The sequence below is a fragment of the Periplaneta americana genome, chromosome 9, assembly GCF_040183065.1.
Source record: "Periplaneta americana isolate PAMFEO1 chromosome 9, P.americana_PAMFEO1_priV1, whole genome shotgun sequence".
NCBI classification, from domain to species: Eukaryota; Metazoa; Arthropoda; class Insecta; order Blattodea; family Blattidae; genus Periplaneta; species Periplaneta americana.
Genome location: NC_091125.1, coordinates 101,154,204 through 101,174,216, shown reverse-complemented (window position 1 = coordinate 101,174,216; position 20,013 = coordinate 101,154,204). Strand labels below are relative to the sequence as shown.

At 40.2% G+C, this 20,013-nt stretch overlaps 2 protein-coding genes across 2 annotated transcripts in view; one reads left to right on the top strand and one right to left on the bottom strand.

Moving 5' to 3' along the window:
• Positions 1–20,013, bottom strand: part of LOC138706317 (agrin-like) — a 239,609-nt gene that overhangs the window by 116,157 nt on the left and 103,439 nt on the right. The gene's annotated exons all lie outside the window — the stretch shown is intronic.
• Positions 4,688–8,630, top strand: LOC138706318 (putative uncharacterized protein DDB_G0267840). Its single transcript, XM_069835452.1, has 2 exons — positions 4,688–5,475; positions 5,683–8,630. The coding sequence occupies exons 1-2, from the start codon at positions 5,130–5,132 to the stop codon at positions 7,593–7,595; spliced, it is 2,259 nt and encodes a 752-aa protein (XP_069691553.1). The 5' UTR covers positions 4,688–5,129; the 3' UTR covers positions 7,596–8,630.

Here is a 20,013-nt window from a genome sequence, read left to right as displayed (position 1 = left end):
TTTCAGAGAAAATAAATTGCATCAATATTTATGTACAAGCAAAGTTTTAACTAAATGGGCTGAAACTAGAGATCTGAAATTATTGTAATAGGCTACTGTAGATAAGCTGTAAACATTTCATACTTCTAGCTATCTTAGTTGTTGAGAAAACGGCACATATGTTGTCAATTTTTAATTTCTCAGAAAATTAGCGACAAAGTAAACATTAGAAAAACTTTCATTTTAAAAAATATAATACTAAACTTGTTTTGAAAATTCATAACAACGTCAGCCATTACTGCCATGAACTGTAACGCCGACTTATGAAAAAAAAATCATCTACAAAATACGCCAAACCACAACCTTTTGCATGAAAGAGTTTCAGCAATATTTATAATTTAATGTAATAGTGCGGGATGATAAAAAAGTAGTTTGACACATAAACATATTACGTAATTGAAGACAGTTACGATGAAATTATGAGTTTTCAATAAATTATATACAAAATTATACAGAAAATTCCAAATAATTATTTCGGAAAAGACATCAAATTTTTATTTTGCTTTCAAAATGTGACCTATGGTCTCACCTTAAGCTGAAAATACGACGAAATCTTCTAATATAGGCCTAGTTATACAGGGTGATACAGGACCTCTGCAACAAACTCTTTGGATCGATAGATCTCACAGTGACGATCATTTTTCATAAAGCAACTCATGTTCTCCGATACCTCGTGTCGGAGCTACGCGACGTCGAAAAAGAGACAAGTTTTAGTGATATTTACAGTTAATTATGAAATTAATTATTAATTTATTTCTTCAAATACTCTTGCGGGCAGGTTACAAGTGTCCCGTCATTTTGCTGCCCCGTTTCAATGGAGCGTTCTTCGGAACACGTTACCGCTGCTCTTGGAGGATGTACCCTTCACGATGTAAGGGGACATGTAATTCAACATAACAGCCCAACGCACTTCAACTGTTTGTACGAACACATCTGAACAACATCTACGAGGAGCATGGATAGGGAGAGCCGGACCTGTTGCGTGGCCAGCGTGATCACCCGACTTCACGCCCTTAATCTTTTCTTTCTCTTTTCGGACATGTGAAGTAATGCATCACTCGAATTGACACCGGAGAGGAATCGACCATTCAAGTATTAACTGCTTTTGATGAAATTCGGCACAGGCCAATAACCACTGCTACGATGGTGTAATGAATGTAATCAGGTTCAGGGTAGACTCTGAATACCTGTAACGTGTCAGCAAACATACTTGAAAAATAATTTATTTAATAAATTTTAATGTCACTGAAGTTATTCGACGCAGCGTGTCCGCCAACCACAAAACATTTTTTAACCTACCTACTATCGTAGACCGTAGTTGACAGTCCTAAGTCTGTATAAAATGTAAAGGGGATTGTTTCCTGGCTTAGTCTAGCCCGATAACCAATTGCAGTACACAGATGAAATCAACTTGGAACCAACTCGTTTATAGCTCTGGGACGGAGTGGGAACCGGTTTACAGGTTTGGGAACCAATTCTAGTACGCCCGACCGGAATTCAACCCGGGCTACCTGGTTTTGCGGTCAGACGCGCTAATCGTTACTCCACAGGTGAGGACTCAGGCAAAGAATGAAAGCATATTATTTTGGATTTTGTAAGACAAAGGCTATTAGAATGGTATGATCACTAGCAAAGAATAGCTGATGCAAGATTCCACAAAATTATTGGACGTTATCGAAAAGAAGGAAGAGGTGGAGGATAACGATAACGTGATTTCAAAGAGTCAGGACTACAATGAGATAAAGAAGACTGGGAATGAGAAAATATGAGAAACTCAAGAATAGCAATTAAATTAAATCATTTAAATTAATGTATTTCTGAACTTTTCATTGTTTAGAAATATAAAGTTCATATTGCTGTCACGTGTTAAATACTGCTGAAACTAGTCAACAAGGTGCCGTACCTAGTATTTAACACGTGAAAGCAATATAAACTTTTCATTTCGAAGTTATATAGTGTTAAAAGTTGTGTAATCAAGAAGTAGGCTATATTTTTTATTGTATTGTATCTCCTTATATTTTATTAGGCCTGTCACTATTGGACTATTTATCCTTGAGTTTTAAGCAGGGTGTGAATTAAGATTTCTGATGAGAGGGGGGATAGAATCCTAGATAGAGAATACCATACATAAAATTATTATTATCCTCATTCGATACGGCTCAACGCTTGGTCGCACTGAGTTGCTTGTCTTGCATCTTGATTATAATAATAGTTATACCCAAGAGCAGGCTTAAGATAAGATGTGTAATTCCTAAGTTATTGATTGTTGTCAGCTTGCCGGTGATGAAAATACATCAATATTATTTTCTTTGCTACTTTATTTTTACTTTATAAAGTATACTCATATTAAAACAATTATATTTTGTGAGGGGGGATAGAAGTTATCTCTGGCAGGGTTGTTAATATGAATTTATGAGCGAGAGATAACTTTCCAACAGGGGGTAAAATCCCCCATCCCCCCGTTAATTAGCATCCTCGTTTTAAGACATAATTATAATATATTGCGCATAGGAAGATGTCTTGGATATTGTAAAAGTTCACATGTATAAAATGGACATATTGGTAAATATTTCATTTGCAGTCACCAAATCAACGCATCCGATCTCTCTATGGCTAACACTTGCGTCATTTGAGGATGTTTAAATCACAGAGTTACTATGTTTCTGCATAAAATACATACCGAAACGGAATGTGCAAAGTCCACTGCAACTTTTATTAGATCATTGAAGGAACAAAGACTAAACTACAAAAACATAATTAGGTACAAAAAAAGAACAAAACATTTACTTAAAAATATTACCGAGTGCAATTCAACTAAAAATAATTTTATTTTTCTGTACTTGGCAGAGATAAAACACAGTCGTGGCAAAGGATTTAAAACTTTGAACAAACGGCGATATTTATTTTAATCATATAATCACACAGAGCAGTGTGAGGTGAAACGTACTGTTTGGTTAGCTCGTCCCTGCTAGGCCAATTTCCATTAGCTTAGAGGAAAAAGGGGTTTAATTTTCTTTTGTGTATGTTCCCATTAGTTAATTGGATCCAGATTTCAGCTTATTGACTTGCATATCTGGAATTCCAGACCCCTGCGTATTATGCACTTTGCCGCACACACAAATTGTGTTTTATAGTCAAGATTCACAGGATAAATTTGTCATTTGAATTTAACCGAAAGAGATTATGCCGTGAAAGAGGTGAATGCGAGTGAGTGAGTGAGTGAGTGAGTGAGTGGGTGGGTGGGTGAGTGAGTGGGTGGGTGGGCGAGTTAGTGAGTGAGTGGGTGGGTGAGTGAGTTAGGGAGTGAGTGAGTGAGTTGTGAGTGAGTTAGTGAGTGAGTGAGTTAGTGAGTGAGTCATTTAGTGAGTGAGTGAGTTAGTGACTGAGTGAGTTAGTGAGTGAGTGAGTGAGTGAGTGAGTGTCCGAGTCAATTTCTCTGAATGAATAGTTCAGTGATTTGTCCACACCGATAATGCAGTGTTCGATGTATTGTTGTCATAGCGACGGGATGAATGTTTGGTTCAAAGTTGATAGCAGTTGTTATCTCTGTCTTTAATTTCCTCAGGGAAATCTTCTCCAAGGTAAGCGGACTCACAAACGTATGATTTCTGAAGCTGTAGTCGGGTGGTCCGGCGATAGTGAGATATTTTTTCTCCTATATAAGTTATAGTATAGTTTCAGTTTAGATATTTCTATATTTCTTTGAGATGTTTGTTTAACCTACGCCACAGGGATCAGCGAACCGTGTAATAGGTTCTTTATTCACTCAGTCTGACAGGCGCCTAACGCATTTAAAACCAGTAGACGCGAGGTAGGTTACTGAACTTTAGTATAGCATAAAGGGGTTTTTCCTGTCTAGGAACGCGTTGGTAGCGTTGTTTGTATCTGGCAAACAATAGTAGCGTCTGGTGAGCGCGTCACCTTAGTGAGCATTTAAAAGGACGTGAGCCGAGAGCGTGACGACCAGACGATTGCCGGCCTGTGAGCCGAGTGTGTATTTTCGCAGACGATTACCGGCCTGTGAGCCGAGCGTGTATTTTCTCAGAATATCACCGGCTAGTGAGCCGATCGTGTGTTTGGTTAGAAGACTGCCGGCCAGTGGCGTGCTACTCACTTATATAATTTACGGCCTGTGAGTCGATCGCGTGAGTAGTAATAATATTTCCGGCACTTGTTCCGATCGTGTATATCTTATCATTCTGTTTTCCAGCCGATCGAAGTGATAAAGTGTAGATTTCGCACTTTTTAGCTTTGTGTTTTACTCAAAAAGTGACAGCAGCGATTTTAAACTGGCGTTAGACGAGAAGCCGAAATCATACGGAAGACAACAGCCAGTATTCCGTCGCTTGGACTCAAGCAAGGGAAGTGAGCCGAATAAATACACTTAGTGTAACTCTACTCCTTGGTTTCTTTTCGTGAGAACGACGAATACCACATTAGATCCTACGCCCACAAAACCATAAGGTCCCTGAGCAGGGATCTCCTCTACCGGGGGACAAGATCTTCCAGCATCCACCGACGTGTGACTGAGCTAGTCAACTTCACCTCTGCCGGCGACGCGGCAGAACAAGAAGAGGCCACCACCAGGTAAAACCGGTCGCAAATGGCGCCCAACGTGGGGCTACGAGAATAAAAACAACATCGCGTGGCTACGAGAATAAAAACAACAACGCGTGGCTACGAGAATAAAAACAACAACGCGTGGCTACGAGAATCAACAATACCACCGAGGCGTCGGGACGAGAACAACAGTAGCCGCAGCAACGTGATTATCGTCAGTACTAGACGACAGCAGAGAGGCTGACGCAGCATCCCCGCCGAGACAACGAGAGCGGCGACACCGAGGGTGGCGAAATCATCACGGCTACGCGGGACGAGTAGGGTCGACGCTACATCGAGGAGGAAGACAACGTTGATGGTAATATTTTGGAGGGTTATACATGTATGAACTTTCTTTGTGTGTAGGGAGGATAACATTTATTAACGCATAATTCTGTGTAGGGTTGTACGTATATTTATGTCTGTGTGTGTATAATATTTTGGAGGGGATTGTTATTGTGTGATCTGTATATAGGTTATGGCATATCCAGATGTTATTAAGGAATAGGAGAATTGAGACCGAAGGGACGGAGAGTGAGAGGAAAATAATAAGTAGAGAGAATAGAGGGATGGAGAACGTAGGAGACAGCGAAATGGAGGGAAGATTAGAATTGGAGAGCAGTATGGGGGACGACGAGATCATAGGAAATAGCGAAGAAACCCAGCAATGTAGCGAGAAGGAAAAGGGAGAAGAAGGGACGATGCTAGGACAGCTAGGAATTTTAATGAAACATATTACAGAGCAATTGAAACAGAGTACAGAACAAATGAAGCAGAATTTCGACAAAATGAAACAGGATAATTCAGAACAAATGAAAAAAATGGATGAAAGATTAGGTCAGAGTACAGAACAAATGAAAAAAATGGATGAGAGGTTAGGTCAAAGTACTGAGCACGCGAAGCAAATGTCAGAACAATTTAAGCAAAATTTTGAACAAATGAAACAAGATAGTTCAGAACAGTTTAAGCAAAATTTTGAACAAATGAAACAGGATAATTCAGAGCAATTGAAACAGAGTTTGAGACAGATGGATGAAAGATTAGGTCAAAGTACTGAGCAAGCGAAGCAAATTTCAGAACAAATAAAGCAAATAGATGAGAGGCTAGGCCAAAAGACTGAACAACTGATGAGGCAGATGGACAGCAAACTATCAGAAATGGAGAGTAGGATGGGAGAAAATTCCAGAGAGATTAGGGAACAGGTAAACCAGCTGATAGAGAGTCGAATAGAAAACTTGGAGGGAAAGATAGCAGACAATAATACGGAAATAGAAAGTCAACTAGGCGTCGTAGTAGATAAGATGGCAGAGAACATGAGGGAACTAGAGGAGAAGGTGAGGAACAGCACAATTGCTGAGAACGAAAAGACGAGATCGGCCATAGAAGGAACGGTAGATGAGAGGTTACAAGGGGTGGATCGAGAGATGGAGGCGATTAGGCGAGTAGTGAGAGACCAGGGAAAGGAAGAGAGAGAACGCTTAGAGAGTTTAGAATCAAGATGGAATTCGATGCAAGATAGGATCCATGGAGTCACTGTCGATAATTCAATTAGCGAACCGAGCGTGAGCGGAACGCCTAGCGGGAGCAATAGTATGGGATTAGGAAATATAGTAGGAGGTAGTAACATAAGTAATCATGTGGTAGGAGAGAACCAAGACCCACGAAATCAGGAACAATGTAATTTAAATATTGTAAACGAGAGGTCATCTTTAGGTCGCCCACAGTATCCCACGCATATCATTAATGAAATCGGTTATCCCGTATTTGATGAGGTGGAATTCTCAAACCCTCACTGTTATATCCGCGAATTGGAAACGTATTTTCACGTGAAAGGGGTACCAGAGGAACTAAAAATGACCGTCGTGAGAAAAAGTCTGAGAGGACGGCCACTTAATTGGGTTCTCGTAGCTTTAGACGCACAAGTTAGTTATGGAGAATTCAAAACAAAGTTCTCTGACCGGTATTGGGGGCAGAGGCAACAGCAGAAAATCAGAAAAGAAATCAATGATAGTAGGTTTGATGCTAAGAAAGGCATATCGATGATTGATTACTTTATGGAGCTTGTCAAAAAGGGAAAGAGTCTAAATCCACCAATGCCAGATTCTGAGTTGATACAAACTATCATATCCCATTACCCGGAAAATATTAGGTATAATTTAATTATCGCGGGACCACGAGATTTTGGGGAGACAATTGACCTCCTGACCGCGCTAGACAGTTCTGATATGACACACAATGGAGGCGGAAGTTATGACGCAACTAATTGTGCAGAGAAGAGTATACAGGGTTATTCCAGCCACTCGAAGGCGGAGAGAGGGGCACATGGCGCCCTCTCACCACCTCGAGGGAACATGAATGTAAATAATTGGGCAGCTGACAGACAACCAGGCTATGGGTATAATAATAATAATAATAATAATAATAATAATAATAATAATAATAATAATAATAATAATAATAATAATAATAGTCGGGGTCAAAGTGGTATTGTCAGCCCAAACCGAAATAGGAGGGATATTCAACCTGTCAGAAATATGTACAACCGCAATAATCCTGGTGTTGACCGCGGTAACGGAGGTAATGTAAATAGGATGAGAAATAATGGGGGCGGACCAGTCCGCAGAATCAATCACATAAGATGGTATCCGGATAGAGAGGCAGATATGCACCCTAGGGACAGCAACCCACCCCACTGGTTTAGAAATAGGAGATATAGGCAAGGATCCTGGCAGCCTAATTTTGGTAGGGGCTGGAATGATAGGAGAGACTGGCGGAGACAAGAACAAGAAAGGGACCGTAGAAATGCATTAATGGTAGCAGCGCAACAGGTAGACAATAGGATGCCAGCCACGCGTAGCGACGAGTGTGACAGATCAGCAAGTCCGGGTAGAGATCCTTCAGTTTGGAGACCATACCTGCGAAGTGAAGGACCTAGACAACAACAAGGTTCTAGGTAAATACTATAAACAGCTGCCAAGACCATTCAGGCAAGACAATGTAAATATAGATACGTAAGTTGGAATGGGGAGCTAGACTCTATTGTGAAAAGGCAGGATACCAATGTACAGTGCGGCGCAGTATAACTGCGTACGCAAGGCGGATGCGTGATTGAATAATGTGTGACACTGTAAATAAGAATCTTATGAATTTTGTAGATAATGTATGTAAATAGTGTGAGGGATGATTAACAAGTATGCTTGAATAATGACTGTGTGCACAGAGAGATTGTTTAAAAACATATATGTCATGTTTATTTTAGAATTTGTATAGCTGAGCAAGATGGCGTGTATCCTGGCTGATCGCGATAGGAATAACGGTAGAATGGCATTGTCGAAGGCGAGATTTCCCAACAATGAAAATTCTTTAGGGGAATTTCCATTGTTGAGAAAGGGGCATTTGAAGCTGTAGTCGGGTGGTCCGGCGATAGTGAGATATTTTTTCTCCTATATAAGTTATAGTATAGTTTCAGTTTAGATATTTCTATATTTCTTTGAGATGTTTGTTTAACCTACGCCACAGGGATCAGCGAACCGTGTAATAGGTTCTTTATTCACTCAGTCTGACAGGCGCCTAACGCATTTAAAACCAGTAGACGCGAGGTAGGTTACTGAACTTTAGTATAGCATAAAGGGGTTTTTCCTGTCTAGGAACGCGTTGGTAGCGTTGTTTGTATCTGGCAAACAATAGTAGCGTCTGGTGAGCGCGTCACCTTAGTGAGCATTTAAAAGGACGTGAGCCGAGAGCGTGACGACCAGACGATTGCCGGCCTGTGAGCCGAGTGTGTATTTTCGCAGACGATTACCGGCCTGTGAGCCGAGCGTGTATTTTCTCAGAATATCACCGGCTAGTGAGCCGATCGTGTGTTTGGTTAGAAGACTGCCGGCCAGTGGCGTGCTACTCACTTATATAATTTACGGCCTGTGAGTCGATCGCGTGAGTATTAATAATATTTCCGGCACTTGTTCCGATCGTGTATATCTTATCATTCTGTTTTCCAGCCGATCGAAGTGATAAAGTGTAGATTTCGCACTTTTTAGCTTTGTGTTTTACTCAAAAAGTGACAGCAGCGATTTTAAACTGGCGTTAGACGAGAAGCCGAAATCATACGGAAGACAACAGCCAGTATTCCGTCGCTTGGACTCAAGCAAGGGAAGTGAGCCGAATAAATACACTTAGTGTAACTCTACTCCTTGGTTTCTTTTCGTGAGAACGACGAATACCACATTAGATCCTACGCCCACAAAACCATAAGGTCCCTGAGCAGAGATCTCCTCTACCGGGGGACAAGATCTTCCAGCATCCACCGACGTGTGACTGAGCTAGTCAACTTCACCTCTGCCGGCGCCGCGACAGAGAGGAAGATAAACAACAACAACAATACCACCAGGTAAAACCGGTCGCATTTCTTATTGCAGGTCAGATACGAGCCTTAGGATTTAAAGTGTTCATATGTGCTTGCTTACTTACTTATAGCTTATCTATAAGGAACCTGGAGGTTCATTGGCTGCCTCACATAAGACCGCCATCGGTCCCTATCCTCAGCAAGATTAATCCAGTCCCTAAATCATAGCCCATGTCCCTCAAATCCATTTTAATATTATCTTCCCATCTACGTCCCAAAGATTTTTTTTCACCCGGCTTCCCAACTAACACTCTACATCATGCATCTCTGGATTCGCCCATACGTGCTACATGCTCTTGTCCATCTCAAATGCCTGGATTTAATGTTCCTAATTATGTCATATGATTAAAATACAATGCGTGCAGTTCTGCTTTGTGTAACTTTCTCCATTCTCCTGTAACTTCATCTCTCATATTCCAAATATTTTCCTAAGAACCTTATTCTCAAACACCTTTAACCTCTGTTCCTCTCTCGAAGTGAGTACAAGTTTCACAACCATACACAACAACCGGTAATATAACTGTTTTATAAATTCTAACTTTCAACATTTTTAGAGCAGATTGGATGATTAAAGTTTCTCAACCGAATAACAGGCATTTCCCATATTTATTCTGCGTTTAATATTCTCCCGAGTATCATTTATATTTGTTACTGTTGCTCCAAGATACTTGAACTTTTTCACCTTTTCAAAGGATAAATTTACAATTTTTATATTTCCATTTCGTACAATATTCTGGTCACGAGACATAATCATAGACTTTGCCTTTTCGAGATTTACTTCCAAACCTATCTCTTTTTTTGCTCCAAGTAAAATTCCCGTGTTTTCCCTAATAGTTTGTGAATTTTCTCCTAACATATTCACGTCATCCGCATAGATAAGCAGCTGATGTAACCCGTTCAATTCCAAACCCTCTCTGTTATCCATAATATTTTATAATATCTCAAATTTACCTAAACTAATGTTGTGTTCGAAGTTCCGAATCTGATGTTTTGAAATATTGGGACGAACCTTTTATGGCATACGTACACATGCAAATAAAGGTTATTGATACTATATCGATGTCCCATTTCCAGATATACTGTATCTAGCCTATGTGCCGAGATGTCGCTAGCATTTATTGTAAGTAGAGTCCTGTGTCTGGTTACCTAAAGTCTCCAAGCAACGCGCGACAGTGTAGGTATGTATGTAGTATAGCTGACGTCATCCAACGCTACTTAGTTCAGGTCTGCTGCTCAGTGAACATATGGAAGCAAAACAAAGATAGGCGGTTGGAAATGAGTGCTCCAATAGAAGAATTTGGTAACAAGCACGTCATTAGGAAAGAAGAAAATGTATTTTATCAGAAAGAAGGAAAAATTGTTCATTTGAAACATTGAAAATGTTTACAGTCAATGATTATAATTTATAGAGATTCGTAAAGCACGCAGTCATAATTTGTTTCATTTTAAGTTTGTGTTCAAATTTATATTTTTTAATTTTGTTAATTCGAAACTTTAATTAGATCTAAAGTGTCTAGAAGCGTTTTATTTATTGTAAAACTCAGGGGTAGACAAATACCGGCCACCAGGTAGTTACGGCGACTAGAAATTGTATGTGGCGCCTGAATTGTTTGAGTTTAAAATTTTTTAAGATTTCGACTAATACATAATACAAAAGCGGTTGAAGGAAAAAATTCGAATGTGCTATTTAAATTAGTAACATTATATTTGTTACGCATCTCAAGATATTGTCCTACATAGTTTCAGAGCGTCTCTGAGAGCGTGTGTTCGCATTGCATATATATTTAATATTATTTAATATATTTCAGTAAATGTATCTTTATCTTAGCTCGAATGGTTTCCTCATTGCATGCCTGGACGAAATGTGGTGGCTACTGTTTTTTTTTGTTAGTTTCGTCTATCCCTAGTAAATGGTATTTTATTGCATTTCAGCTGCCTTTAAATATTATATATATATATATATATATATATATATATATATATATATTACTGAAAACTAAAATATAATTTGAACTGGTAATGAAAATTACGGGAAAACGGCTGAACGGATTTTAATAAATGACCCCTCATTTTGAAGCTTTGAACCCAAAGTTTTTCAGAAAAACAGTAGTTTTCAGTGAAATGTCAATTTTCCTATACCATTTTCCTATTTTCCAAAATCCATTTTTCGTCAGTTTTGAGAACTAATTAATTGCATTTCAGAATAAAACAAAACACACACTACAATAAACAATAGACTATTACACGAAGGCCATGACCTACAGGATTGCTGATATACTTAGAGTTCAGATGGGTCAGATCCTTTCACATTATAATGCCAATATGTCGATCTTCATTTGTGTAATTTTTTGATAACGTATAAAAATAATTTCCAGGTCTGATCCTCTGGTCTGCAGTTTTCCGAGTACAGCTATGTATTCGATATTAAGAACTACAATGTTTGGTGATATTATTACCATTAAAAATGAAATATTATTATGGTTAATGCAACACATAATGGTATACTGATGATATGAAAGTGAAACCTTTTGGGGCCTTAAGTAGACGCAGAGAAAGAAAATTTTATATTAGATCCTCATTTCTATAATATACTGAGTAACGGCTATATATATATATATATATATATATATATATATATATATATTGGCGGCCGGGTAGCTCAGTTGGTAGAGCAGCTGACTACGGACTGGAAGGTCCGGTGTTCGATCCCAGGTGGTGACAGGATTTTTTCTCGTTGCCAAACTTTCAGAACGGCCCCGAGGTTCACTCAGCCTCCTATAAAATTGAGTACCGGGCCTTCCCGGGGGTAAAAGGCGGTCAGAGCGTGGTGCCGACCACACCACCTCATTCTAGTGCCGAGGTCATGGAAAGCATGGAGCTCTCCCTCCATGCCCCCCAAGTGCCTTCATGGCATGTTACGGGAATACCTTTACCTTTACCTATATATATATATATATATATATATATATATATATTACTGAAAACTAAAACTTACGTAACAGCGTGTTCGATCGACGGATGTTGCGTCAACATTTGTTGAGACTACAAATTAGGAATGCCTATAACATCGACATCAACGTGAAGTTTCGATTTTATGCACGAGAACGTATAATCTCATAAACTTCTTTCCATCTGACTGTAGATAATTATTTGAAGAGAAGTAATATAATGATAACGAGATACTAAGGTTATTGTTATGAACTTAACACTACTTGTATTAAACTTGTAGGATATGTGGAAATCAAACCACAGTATAGAGAACATATCTCTATACTGTGATCAAACAGTTGTTTTCTTCCTGCTCACAAGGAAGTAATGCCATTGTTTAAAACTTCTGTGGTATGCAATTTTGACGTAAACAATTGATCCTCACTACTTTTCCCGCCAAGAGAGCACCTCCTTCTTCTAGCTATGCCTCCGTCTTTCAGTTGCTGACTATAGTAGTCGTGACAGCAGGTTGCAACTTACACGCTTGGCCCTCTTATTATTAGATATAATTATTTGGAAGTGTACGTCAGATTTACGTATCAATAGTATTAATAGAAAATGTTGTGTTAGTGCAGTTTATTTAATCCCTTAAGTATGTTTTATCTAAGAAAGTGACACTGGATGAAAATTTACATGGTGATCGACACTACTCTGCAGATCATAGATGAAAGTTCAGATGATGATGCTGATGATGACGCTGAAGGCAATGCAGAGATTGAATATGAAACTTGTGACAATGACAAGGAACTAAGTTACAATAGGAGAGATTGAGAATCACGTAGAAAGCAAGCGAATGGAGAAAGAAGGGAAAAAACAAGAAAACAGGAAGAAAAGAAAAGGAAAAGGAAGAGGAAGAGGAGAGGAGGAGCTGGAGATGTAGATGAGAAGAGAAGTGGGGAGAGGAGAGGAGAGTAGAGGGGAGAGGGCATTAGGGCATGAAGGAAGAGGCCCAGAGGGCACGAGTGCAGAGGGCATAAGGGCATGAGAGCATGAGGGCTTGAGGGCACGAGTTCATGAGGGTAGAGGGCCAGAGGGCACGAGGGCAGAGGGCATGAGGGCACGAGGGCAGAGGGCATGAGAGCAGAGGGCATGAGGGCACGAGGGTATGAGGGCACGAGGCAGAGGGCATGAGGGCATGAGGGCAGAGGGCACGATGGCACGAGGGCACGAGGGCATGAGGGCACAAGGGCAGAGGGCACGAGGGCATAAGGGCACGAGGGCATGAGGGCATAGGGCATGAAGGCAGAGGGCATGAGGGCACGAGGGCAGAGGGCATGAGGGCATGAGGGAAAGATGGCAGGAGGGCATGAGGGCACGAGGGTATGAGGGCACGAGGGCATGAGGACACGAGGGCAGAGGTCACTAGGGCATGAGGGCAGAGGGCTAGAGGCCACGAGGGCAGAGGGCATGAGGGCAGAGGGCATGAGGGCAGAGGGCATGAGGGCACGAGGGCAGAGGGCACAAGGGCACGAGGGCAGAGGGCATGAGGGCATGAGGGCACCAGGGCATGAGAGTATGAGGGAACGATGGCACGAGGCATGAGGACATGAGGGCAGAGGGCATGAGGGCACGAGGGTATGAGGTCACTAGGGCAGTGGGCACGAATGCATGAGGGCACGAGGGCAGAGGGTACGAGGTCAGAGGGCATAAGGGCTTGAGGGCAGAGGGCTAGAGGCCACGAGGGCAGAGTGCATGAGGGCAGAGGGCATGAGGGCAGAGGGCACGAGGGCATGAAGGCACCAGGGCATGAGGGCATGTGGGCAGAGGGCACGAGGGCATGAGGACAGAGGGTAGAGGGCCAGAGGGCACGAGAGAATGAGGGCATGAGGGCAGAGGGCCAGAGAGCACGAGGGCAGAGGGCATGAGGGTACGAGGACAGAGGGCATGAGGGCACGAGGGCATGAGGGTACGGGGCACGAGAGCAGAGGGCATAAGGGCACGAGGGCATGAGGGTACGAGGGCAGAGGGCAGAGGGCCAGAGAGCACGTGAGCACGAGGGCAGAGGGCACGAGGGCACGAGAGCAGATGGCATGAGGGCACGAGAGCATGAGGTCACGAGGGCATGATGGCACGAGGGCAGAGGGCATGAAGGGATGAGGGTGTGAGGGCACGAGGGCAGAGAGCAGAAGGCAGGTGGCACGAGGGCAGAGGGCATAAGGGCACGAGGGCAGAGGGCATGAGGGCACGAGGGCATGACGGCACGAAGGCAGAGGTACGAGGGCATGAGGGCACGAGGGCAGAGGGCATGAGGTCAGGAGGGCATAAGGGAACGATGGCACGAGGGCACGAGGGCAGAGGGCATGAGGCCAGAGGTTATGAGGGCACGAGGGCATGACAGAGGGCATGAGGGCAGAGGGCCCGAGGGTACGAGTTCAAGAGGGCAGAGGGCAGAGGAGAGAGGGGAGAGAGGAGAGGATATTTTCATAACTCTAACCTACAATCCACAATAACTTGAAATAACTATTGCTTCACTCCAACATGTAAAACCGACTGATCGTTCTGATATTGTTACTTGCGTTTTCGCATTGGAACTCAAGAACTGAAGATGTATAGGTTAAATAAAAAGTATTTAGCATGAAGAAAACCATTCAGAGGGGTAGGCCTATGTTTCATTATTATGGAAGCAAATAACTTCCAAAATGTCTGATATTCTGCATTGGAAATAAATTTGAAAAAAATTAATTTGAAATTCTAATGAACTTTGTTAGCAGCATTTGCTGCACAAGCCACTAGTAGCCACTATAATTCGTTATTGTTGTTATTAAATCCAAATAGTATTCCTGTTATTCACCGACTTACACACAGGTACACGAATAAACAGACGTAGACACACATTATAAGTGCCTGCAGGAAGACTACTGGTTCACTGAAGTGTGAACTGTTGACTTGCAGCTTTTTCAACGTAGGACTCTAATTTATAAGGCAACATCCCCATCCCAAGCGAATTTTCGCGAACATTATCTTCTCACATTAGTTATGATGGTTATATCTTTTTAAATAATATTGTAATGCTATAACAATATATTTCGGAATGTCCTTGAAAATATAACGTTTCTGACATCCCTGATACCAAAAGAAGTATTTTTTTTTTTAGCATAGAGGTATAGCGGTGCTTATCGGGCTGGACATGAAGCATCCGTATGCACTGCAAACTAAAGAAGCCTATTGTGCACTCATGATGTGCTGATGTGCTGATTGTGCTGCTCGGCTAAGCGGCCATCAACTAACCAGCCGCCACACTACGAAACTATAGAATCCGGAAGGATATGAGTACGTTTTAAGTTTAGCATTGTTTTTCCTACAATTTTGCGAGTATAACTAAGTGCGTAACTTTAACTCTAAATTTATCTCAGTGAAGTTTATACTAGGCGAAAATTGGTAAATCTTTCAAACGTGCTATTTTCAAATAAGCTGTTGTTGCCAACGTCACAAGATAGCATTTAAAGTTTTCGCAGGCCTATGTCGTTTTCTAAAAAATGAAGCAGAAGTTGCATTGTAAATACAATATGTAGTAGATTTTATGAAATTGCACGATTCACTTACTTAGAAATAGTGAACTTCCTTACTGGTAGTGCACACCCACCAGCCGCCACTGCTCTAGGTTGGAATATTGGAACTCGCGACTGTGGGTTTTATGAAAATGCTGAAGCTTCGGGCCTTAGCAGTTGCGTACATAGGGGCTAGCAAAATAAATGTTAAACAAATAGATCCACAAACAAATAAAATACGGAATAGTTAATGTTTATCCAAACTAATGAAACGCAAACAAATGACAGAAGCCGCATCTCTCGCAGATGTCGCGACGCTCGTCCTCCCACAAGTAGGGAATGCTCGTCGACTCGAAGAGCTTCCAGGCCCAATTACTTGAGCGCGGCCCCCTCCTCCTCCCAAGCATTTGTTTCACTTATGTTGCCAGGCATTTGTTTCTATCAGACACTTCGCTCAAAAGAAAAGCGAAATGGCAATATTATCCCGGCCGCCGTGCCGGCGTGGCTGTGATTTACAGACTTTTAGCTCTCTTACTTTTTTTCTCTCTTTACTCTGCTCATAACGATCTCGGGAAGCTTTTCTTGATATTGGCTGCAGTCAACTCAGCAGTTTAAAAATTCGAACGCCGGAAATCGGAGAAAGGAACAAATGGGGATAGAGTTGTAGGAAAGAAACCACAGAAATGACCATTTTGCCGGCTTCCGAGGGGGAAATGGAATCAGTCTGACAGTGCGCTGTCGAGGTGTAAGATTTGTTTAACAGTTTTCAACTGCTGAGCTTGTTCAGCGCCGGTAAGGAAACTTGACGATGGAGATGGAATAACGGTGAATACGACTTTCAGTAAAAGCCGGCCCAAAAGTTACTTTGTCCTTAAAAACATGGCGGTGCTCCAACATCGATTTCTTTTATGAGATGTTTGAAAAGCCAGTAAAACAAGTATGAGATCCCTACCTCAAAATGAATACAGCAATTATAAATAATTCGAAAATAATTTAACAAATTTTGGGATCTTTAGACAAAAATAATACAAGATTATTTTAAGATAATTGTACAAAACGATAACAAAAATATTGAAGGAATAGTTTCAAATGAGTATAACCCTAGATGAAGATGAAGATCACCAGTAGATTGACTTATTTCTTTCAAGTTTTAATAAGTATAAAATAAATAGAGCAATTTTGAAATAACTAAAGGGGATTTATGAAATCACTTGCATTGCGTGAAACATCTTCAGTCATGCATGATACGTATTTTTGGGTTACGTAAGGATGTATTTAACGATTAAATAAATATTCGTACAGGCAGGATGAGTACACTCTATCCGAGAATTAGATAATGGAGCGACAAAATAAGATGACCAGAGGAGTGCCAGAATAAATTATTCAATGGTCGACAGAATATTACCTCGTGCCTCCATGTTGAATTTTTGACTTTCTAATGCATTCATTTTAAATCCCATTTTTAGCTCCTAGGCCGTTTGTCTTGTGCAGTTTGTAGGTATTGTCTCCCTTCATTGTGTTGTCAGTTTAACAAATGGATTGCTTTGAATTATTTTTACGGTTCTTTTAATATAATTAATACTTGAACATCAGCAGACAATCTTTATTTATGGATTAATATAATAATAATAATAATAATAATAATAATAATAATAGTAATAATAATAATAATAGCCCTCATATATTTCTTTGTTTTATCTTCTTCGACACAAGCTTACAAGCTATTGTAAGGATGTATCCTTGGATCAACACTAGACATATCTACAATTTGGGCCTCCCTGCCTATGTGATCAGTATGATGCAGTGCTACCGCGGAGACAACACAGGGCAGCACACGATAAGGGACAACCAATCAATTCCGTGGTAGGAAGATAAATCTATACTCATCACGCCGGGAATAGAACCACGGATCACTTGAATGGGAAAATCAACACAGTAATAATAATAATAATAATAATAATAATAATAATAATAATAATAATAATAATATAGTGAGAATAAAGCCCGCATTACAAAATAATAATAATAGTAATAATAATAATAATAATAATAATAATAATAATAATAATATAGTGAGAATAAAGCCCGCATTACAAAATAATAATAATAGTAATAATAATAATAATAATAATAATAATAATAATAAAAATAGTGTATCTATTACAAAATTGGCATTATTGCCTTACAGTTAACTCAGTTTTGCACAAAAACTCAGTCATAAATGGTCCTATAGATTAAAGAGAATAACAGAATACCCAAATAATTAAGTCGAAATTGCGATAGAAAATCTGAAAAATTATAAGTCTCCAGGTATCGATCAAATTCCAGGAGAATTAATACAAGAGGGTGGAAGCGCATTATCTAACGAAATTTATAAGCTTGTACTTGCTATTTGGGAAAAGGAAATTGTACCAGAACAATGGAAGGAGTCCATTATCGTACCTATCTTTAAGAAGGGGGACAAGACTAACTGTAGTAACTTTCGAGGAATATCACTTTTGTTGACGTCGTACAAAATTTTGTCCAATATTCTTTTGAGAAGATTAACTCCATATGCAGATGAAATTATTGGGGATCATCAATGTGGTTTTAGGCGTAATAGATCAACTATTGACCAGATATTTTGTATTCGACAGATAATGGAGAAAAAATGGGAGTATAAGGGTACAGTGTATCAGTTATTCGTATATTTCAAAAAGGCATATGACTCGGTTAAGAGAGAAGTTTTATATAATATTCTTATTGAATTTGGCATTCCCAAGAAACTAGTTCGATTAATTATAATGTGTCTCAGTGAAACGTACAGCAGAGTTCGTATAAGTCAGTTTCTGTCAGATGCGTTTCCAATTGACTGTGGGCTAAAGCAAGGGGATGCACTATCACCTTTACTTTTTAACTTCGCTCTAGAATATGCCATTAGGAAAGTTCAGGATAACAGGCAGGGTTTGGAATTGAACGTGTTACATCAGCTGCTTGTCTCTGCGGATGACGTCAATATCTTAGGAGAAAATCCACAAATGATTAGGGAAAACACGGGAATTTTACTGGAAGCAAGTGAAGAGATAAGTTTGGAAGTAAATCCCGAAAAGACAAAGTATATGATTATGTCTCGTGACCAGAATATTGTACGAAATGGAAATATAAAAATTGGAAATTTATCTTTTGAAGAGGTGGAGAAGTTCAAATATCTTGGAGCAACAGTAGGCCTAAAAATATTAATGATACTCCGGAGGGCATTAAACACGGAATAAATATGGGAAACGCCTGTTATTATTCGGTTGAGAAACTTTTATCATCCAGTCTGCTGTCGAAAAATCTGAAAGTTAGAATTTATAAAACAGTTATATTACCGGTTGTTCTGTATGGTTGTGAAACTTGGACTCTCACTTTGAGAAAGGAACAGAGATTAAGGGTGTTTGAGAATAAGGTGCTTAGGAAAATATATGGGCTAAGAGGGATGAAGTTACAGGAGAATGGAGAAAGTTACACAACACAGAACTGCATGCAATGTATTCTTCACTTGACATAATTAGGAACATTAAATGCAGACGTTTGAGATGGGCAGGGCATGTAGCACGTATGGGCGAATCCAGAAATGCATATATAGTGTTAGTTGGGAGGCCGGAGGGAAAAAGACCTTTGGGGAGGCCGAGACGTAGCTGGGAAGATAATTTAAAAATGGATTTGAGGGAGGTGGGATATGATGATAGAGAATGGATTAATTTTGCTCAGGATAGAGACCAATAGCGGGCTTATGTGAAGGCGGCAATGAACCTGCGGGTTCCTTAAAAGCCAATAAGTAAGTAAGTAAGTAAGTAAGTAAGTAAGTAAGTAAGTAAGTAAGTAAGTAAGTAAGTAAGTAAGTAAGTAAGTAAGTAAGTATTCTTTTGAAGGTTACATACAAAGGTTTTATTCAAAACTAATATGCTATAGCCTACTTCTTTGAAATTATTTTAAAATTAACCTGTTTCGTCTTTTTTTTTTCGCAGAAATAGCTTTTTCCCGTGAAAATTCACGACAAATTAACAAATGTCATAAATTAGTCACATCTAGAATAAAATCTGCATATAATTCTTCATGCATCCCTCATTCAATTTTGCGTTTATGGCTAATAACTAATAAAAAAAACCGGCCCTGTCTTTGTCTAATTTAGTGTAGACTGCAGTTTTTCTTAAAAACTTTATTTTGCTGGTAGTGATTCTGTGTTCATCGCATTTACGTATAATCCAAGCTAGTATTTAGTTTCACAAATCATTACTGAGATTTCGATTGAAGTAAAACTGACGGTCGATTGCGTTTCTGCGGATTCTAGCTCTGTCAATGCCTGTTGTAATTATATGGACGCAATGGGCCATGGAGGCATGTGCACTGCTGACATGACGTGTCACTCACAGAAACATGCGGTCAGATCAAACCGAGCGACATAATTCTGCCATCGTGTTTCAAGATTCGGCGTTGCAGATCCAACACCAACTTCCGTACTGTTTGCGCGTAGTT